General features: G+C 68.9%; 1 protein-coding gene across 1 annotated transcript in view; it reads left to right on the top strand.

Annotated features, from left to right (window-relative positions):
- Positions 1 to 5,534: 5,534 nt before the first annotated feature.
- Positions 5,535 to 6,404, top strand: part of LOC112953423 (low-density lipoprotein receptor-related protein 2-like) — a gene marked incomplete at both ends in the record, with an annotated part of 8,768 nt that continues 7,898 nt past the window's right edge. The window contains 4 exons of the mRNA XM_026046474.1: positions 5,535 to 5,658; positions 5,751 to 5,978; positions 6,070 to 6,183; positions 6,260 to 6,379. Coding sequence (XP_025902259.1) covers positions 5,535 to 5,658; positions 5,751 to 5,978; positions 6,070 to 6,183; positions 6,260 to 6,379 — 586 coding nt within the window. The remainder of the gene's footprint in view (positions 5,659 to 5,750; positions 5,979 to 6,069; positions 6,184 to 6,259; positions 6,380 to 6,404) is intronic.

Genomic DNA, 6,404 nt, shown 5'->3' with positions numbered 1-6,404 from the left:
TTTACTTTATTTTACTTTATTTTACTTTGTTCCATTTCACCTTCCTTCATTTCACTTTATCTTTGCACCAACCATTTTTTTCCCCCTGTTATTGCCATTATTAGCCCTTCCTCGCCGCGCGCTGCTCGGGCGCCCTGGCACGTCCGCGTCCGGCGTGACCGGGGCAGCGCGCGGGTGGGGAAGCTCCCCCGTGGCGTATGAATCTCGCGGCGGGGTTAGCTGGAAAAGGCTTCGCCACCCGTTTTCCTAGCAATCCACGTGGTGCAAAGTGAAAAAAAAAAAAAAAAAAAAAAAAAGGAATTTCTGTGCAGGGCGTTTTGAGCCTCGGTGCTGCGGCCGCCCTCGGGCCCCACGCGGGATGCGGGAGCAGCCGTCCCGGCCGCGGGCACGGGGAGAGCGCCGGGCGCCTTGTGCAACGTGTCCAAGGCTCAAGGGCGAGTGTTGCAAACGGGGCCCCGCGGGAAGGGGCCGTCTCCGCCGCCGCTGCGCCCTGTCCCGTCCCGTCCCATCCCGTCCCGGCGTGCGGGCTGCTCGTTTTAAAGTCCATCCGCGAGCCAAGGCGGAGGGGCAGCAARCGCCGGAGCTTCGTGGCATTGGGCCACGTATATAAAGCAAATCCTTAGGTAGTGGGTCGGGGGTCGAGGGATCCCAGTGCTGGATGCATTCCAGCGGCTTGGTTCCCCCCGGATCCCTCCGAGCCGCTCAGCTCCATGTGAAGCTGCTGCCCTTCCCAAAGGGCTGCTGCTCCCCGCGGATGCAGGGAGCCCTTTGGGAAGCGAGGCTCCCCCRGGGGAGGATCCACGGGGATGCGGGAGCGAGCAGGGACGGGCGGGAGGCAGGTAAGGCTCGGGAGCCTCCGACGCGGGCCTGGTGTGGGTGAAATCCCGGTGAAATGCGGCTTGGTGCGGAGCAGGGAAGGACATGGGGATGACTCTCAAAATGCTCCAGCGATGGTCCTGGGAAGCTCYTGGCAGCTCTGCGGGCGCCCCAAGGGACGGGGACATTCCCGAGGGATGGGGACGGCTCCCGCCGGGCACGCGTTGCACGCGCGGGGCCGCCAGCTGCGCCCGGCTCTGGACGTTGCTATTTATAGAGCGGCTGGGGGAGCTCGGGAATGTGGCGCTCCATGGGGCCTCGCGGGCTCTGTGGGGCCCACGGGGCCCCTTTGCAGCTCGGCTGGGCCCCCAAAGCCGGGTTTCATCCCCCAGGCGGGAGCAGCTCCCGGAGAGCCCTTCCCAACTCGCCCAGCCTTGTCTGAGGGCCCCCCAAGGATGTGAAGCGGGATCCTGCCCGGAGGTCTTGGTTTCCCTGGATGGAGGGAGATCTTGGTGGCTGCTCTGCCCGGGGGGGCTGAGCCCCACGGCTTGATGCTGCCCCCAGAGCTTAAGGGCTGTTAAGAAGGGACACGCAGAGCAGCAGGCAGCCGCAGCTTGGGGGAGAGGGGGTTAAACCCGGTTTAACCGCCAAGGGGGTGCCAGCCCAGGAGAAACGAGGGGCAAACGCTGACGCCGAGCGCGCCGCAGAGCCCCCGTGGGAAAGGGCGGCCGCTGCTCCGGGGCGCCTCCCGGGAGACTCCCCGTCTCCGAGAACGCCTTGGAGACACTTGGTGAGTGAGGGCCTCGGGAGCCGCGGGGCGCCTCGCTGGGAAGGACGCCGGCTCGGCCTGGGGAGAGCCGCGCGTCCCGCAGGGAGCGCGTGGGCGCTTCCTTTGCATGGCTCCGTCTGCGGCCGAGCGCGGAGCGCGGCGCTCCAGGGCCGCGAGGGAGAGGGCCTGGGGAGGGAACGGCGCCCGGCACGGCGGGAGAGCCGGCCAAGCAGGTCCATGCAGAYGGGGAGGCCGCTCCGGAGCGGTGGCTGCGGGGCTCCCTCCGCGCTCCGCTCCATCCCGCTCCCATTCCCATTCCCGTCCCCGGGATGCGCCGGCTGCAGGGGCTATTTCAATAGCGAGCGAGAGGCCCCCTCTCGCCTTGCGACGCGCTTCCCATGCCACGGCCAGGGAAAATCCGGCAGGTACGGAGATAAGGGGCTGCTCCGGCTGCCCCCGCGCCTCTGCGGGAGACGATCCGTCTAATCTGCCGGGCGCGGAGATAGCGCCCGCGTATCCGCGTATCCGCGGGCCCTGGAAACCCGGCCCGGCGCGAGGAGGAGACCATTGTTTCTCTTTGTCGCCAGCGCTGGTGTTTGCAGGCTCAGGCTTAGGCTTGGGCTTAGGACRCGCCGCCCGCTCGCGGGGCCCTGGGTCACCACCCGGTCCCGTGGGACGGACGTGAAGGCTCCGGCGCTATCCCGCTGCTTCCCGTGGCCTCATCCCGTGATGACGGGAGGCGAGCAGGGGAGGACGGAGCGCGGCCAAAGTCCACAAGCAGGAACACACGCGCGAGGAGTGGCCGGGCCCGCGGCCGGCACAGCCGCTGCCGCGCGAGCTCTCCGGAGCTTCCATCCGCAGGGTGATCCGCCTTGGGAGCCTGACCCCACCACAGGCACAGCGTAGCATGCCCGGAAGGTCTCTCCTGCTCTCCAGGAGCGGGCAGGGCCCTATTCCCTCCGGGAAGGCGCTGGCGGATGCACAAATGGGGCCAGCGCTGGGGGGACCTGCCGGAGCTCGGCACTCTCCCTGCCTCCRTGTCCAGCTGGTGGGGATGGTGGGAAGGGCCTGCGGAGGGAGTGGGAAAGGACCTGGAAGCGCCAGGTGAAACCCCGTGGCGGAGGGTGGAGAGGAGCCCAGGGGAGCTGGGAGACAAGGGAAAAACCAACCAGGAGGCACCGAGGGCTGTGAGCTGGAGCCTCCCCGTCTGGCCGGAGCGGCGCCCGTGGCTGCAGCCCCAGACCTTTGGGATTTGGTGTCCCTTCCGTCCCGCCGCGCTGCCCGGGGCCCCGGCACTGCTCCCGGCGAGGGGCGGCCCCTCGCCCACGGGGGTCCAGGACCCCCCGGTCCAGGGCACCGTGTCCTGCGGGTGGTGGGACGAGACGCCGTGGCCTGGGCAAGGCGGCCGCTGCTCCGGAGGGACCTGGGAGCGGCGCCGAGCGCCGGGACGCGGAGCCGGATCTGCAGAGGGCCGGGAAGCGGCAGGCCGGATTCGCTGCAGAAAGGAGAGGGGGAAAGGGAGGAGCTGCGAGGGGTCCGGGCGCCGGGCCCGCTTCCCAAGGAATGGTGAATCAGAGCCCTTTCCTGCGAAGCTACACGTAGCTGGAGCAGAGACAATCCCTGTGTTTTCCCAGTATGCCCTAAGAAACAGCTAAAAACAGATGGACGTGATATCCACGAGCAGCCGCGACGCCGGAGCACGGCTGGCCCCGGCGGCTCTGCACCCCATGGACGAGGCGCTATGGGGCGGGCGAGGGCGGCGCCGTCTCCAAACGCAGGTCCTCGCCTGTTCCCGCAGCCCCCCGGGTCTCCCGGGAAGCGCCGGGCGCTGGAGGGAGCGGGATGAGCCCCGGCCCCCAGGAAGGCGCCGGGGGGGGCAGCGATCCCGCCTGGAGCGCCTGCCTTGGCAGGGCCCTTCCTTAATGCACCCTCGTCATGTGCCGGGCYGTTAAATAACTTAACGAGCGAGCTGCAGCGTTGGCGGCTCCCTCCCTGCCCCACGTTCTCGGCCCGCGCCTGGCTGGGACGGGTGGGAGACGCAAACACGGGCCTGAAGGGTTTACAAGATAAGCTGTTTTTTTATTATTTTTTATCATTTTTTAATTTTTAGGTCTCTCTGGGCACCAAACAGCAGTTTCTGGGCTCCTTTTCCTGGCAATTCGCTTGCATCCCCTATATAACGGCTCTTGCTATTCCTACCGACAGGAATAAATCAGTAAATCAATAAATCAATAAGTCAATAAATCATTCCTTGTGTGTTCACAAAGTTATTGCCCCAGGTGGCCGTTCCTGTCCGTATTAAAGGCGTTGATGAGCAGGGAGACTCCCTGGATGAAGCCAAAACGGGCTAAGGGGAGCTGGGAAGCAAATACCCCTCCAATAAGCTCTCCAGAACCCCCCACCTTATGTAAAACGGTGGTGGGAAAACGGTGGCATCCGGGGGCACCTGGATGCTTCCCTGTGCCCGGGGGSGGGGCACCGTGCCCGGAGCATCCCACATCCCGGCAGGAATGAGGGGCATTGTGTGCTGGGGCTCCCTGTCCCCACGGGCCCCACGGAGCGGGGTGCCGCCTGTGGGGCGCCCTGCGCGGAGCCCCCCGGTGCCTCCGGCGGCGCCGCCCGCTGTGACTCCGCGCCGGGAGGCACCGCGTTCCCAGGCGCCCGCAGGTGCCTTATCCTCCGTTCCCTCCCGCGGGCCGCTCCGACGCCTTTCCCAGGTGCCAAGGCCGCGGGGGGGACGGGGGCGGCGGGGGGGCCCCGCTCCAGGCGCCGGCCGCGGGGGACACGTGTGCCCCGTGACGCTGGCGGCCCCATAAAGGCGGCGGCCGCGGGGCCGCCTTCCCCCCGTCCCCACCCCGGCTCCCCCCGTCCCGTCCCGTCCCGTCCCGTCCCATCCGCCGCCATGGGGGGCCCCCCGCCGCCGCTGCTCCTCGTCCTGCTCTTCCTCCGCACCGGCACCTGGATCGCTGCTGGGAATGGGACCCACCAAGCCCGTGAGCTCAAGGGGGCTCCAGACCCCTATGCTGGGGGTCGGGGGGGGGACTGTCCCCCTAGGGATCCCCGAGGGGATGTGGGGGGCTCTGCTGCTTGGGACAGCCCCGTCCTCCTCCCAGGGGGATACAGGGGAAGTTACTGACCCCCCTTCAAAAATATGGGGACATAGGGGGGCCCTTCCTGCCCACTGGGGAGCACCTGCCCCCTAAGAATTCCTAAGGGATAGGAGGGGTCCTGCCCCCCCCCCGCAATGGGATGTGCGGGTCCCTGGCTTGTGATGGGGGGTCCCTGCCCCCTAAGGATGTGGGGGGTCCCATCCTTCCCCCAAGGGGCTATTGGGSACCTCTGCTCCCTGGGGAAACCCTGTTATCCCCCCCTGCCTGGGATRTGGGGGTCCCTAGTCCACGATGGGRGAGTCTCTTCCCTTTGGGGGTCCCCAAGGAGCTCCCTGGGGAAGCCCTGTCCACCCCCCCAAGGTGGGATGTGGTCCCTTTCCCTTCAGGGGGACCCCATCCTGCTCCCCCAAGGCACCATAGGTGACACGAGGAGGGGSGACCCTGCCCTCTAAGGCGTCACCTCCACCTGGGGGGCGGCGAGGGCTCCCGTCCTCCTGCCCTAGGGGGTTCTGCAGCATCCCCCCAGCTGAGGCCTGGCACATTCGGTGCACGCTCCGCACGGCCTCAGGAGCTGCCGTTGCCTTTTACTTTACCCTTCCTCTGTTTTTCCCCCTCCTTTCCTGCTGTGGGGCGTCCCGCAGCGGCAGAGTGCGCGGAGCGGCGCCAGGCGGCCTGCGGCGCCCGCTGCGTGCCCGTGCCCTGGCTGTGCGACGGCGCGCCCCAGTGCCCCGGCGGCGCCGACGAGCGCTGCGGTGAGCGCCCCGTCCCGCCCCGTGTCCCCCCGCCGTCCCTCCGTGTCCCCGAGCCCGCGCGCGGCACCCACGGCGCCCGCCGTCCCCGCAGAGCTGCCGTGCGGCGGCGACCCGCACGCCTGGCAGTGCGACGACGGGCGCTGCGTCTCCAGCGGCTGGCGCTGCGACGGCGCCGCCGACTGCCCCGACGGCTCCGACGAGCGCGACTGCGGTAGGCGCCTTTCCCGGGAGCGGGGTGGTGTGGGGGCGGCTGCTATTCCCGCAGAAACGAGGTCCGCGCATCCCCGCGCGCCTCCCGCCCAGTGTGCGGCGCCAAGAAGGTGCAGTGCCCCGGCACGCACCACTGCATCCCGCGCTGGGAGCTCTGCGACCGCCACCGCGACTGCGAGGACGGCTGGGACGAGGAGGGCTGCCCGCTGCAGCCCTGCCTGCCGGGGCAGTGGCAGTGCCGCAACCGCCTCTGCGTCATGCGCCGCTGGAAGTGCGACGGCGTCGACCACTGCGGAGACTCCTCCGACGAGGACGTGTGCGGTGAGCGCGCGCGCTGCCGCCGGGGACCCCCGCCACCGCGGTGCCCGCTTCTCTATTCGCCCTCGAGCCCGCGCTCGCGGCCGCCCCGCAGCCCCCTGCCCGCCCGGCATGGTGCGCTGCGACGAGGGCAAGTGCATCCTCGAGGCGCTCATGTGCGACGGCGAGGACGACTGCCTGGACGGCACCGACGAGCCCAGCACGTGCGGTGGGTGAGCCCCGCCGTGCCCGCTGTGTCACCCCTTTCCCTCCGCCGTCACCGTGACGCCGTCCTTGCCCCGCAGGCCGGAGCTGCTTCGTGCGCAACGGCGGCTGCGCCGAGACCTGCACGGACACGCACTGGGGCGTGCGGTGCTCGTGCAGCGAGGGCTGGGCGCTGCGCGCCGACGGGCAGAGCTGCGCCGGTACGGAGCGAGCGCGGCGCGAGGC

Source organism: Nothoprocta perdicaria, unplaced genomic scaffold, assembly GCF_003342845.1.
Source record: "Nothoprocta perdicaria isolate Ctin4 unplaced genomic scaffold, notPer1 scaffold_445, whole genome shotgun sequence".
Lineage (NCBI taxonomy): Eukaryota > Metazoa > Chordata > Aves > Tinamiformes > Tinamidae > Nothoprocta > Nothoprocta perdicaria.
This window is presented reverse-complemented; position numbering and strand designations above follow the sequence as displayed.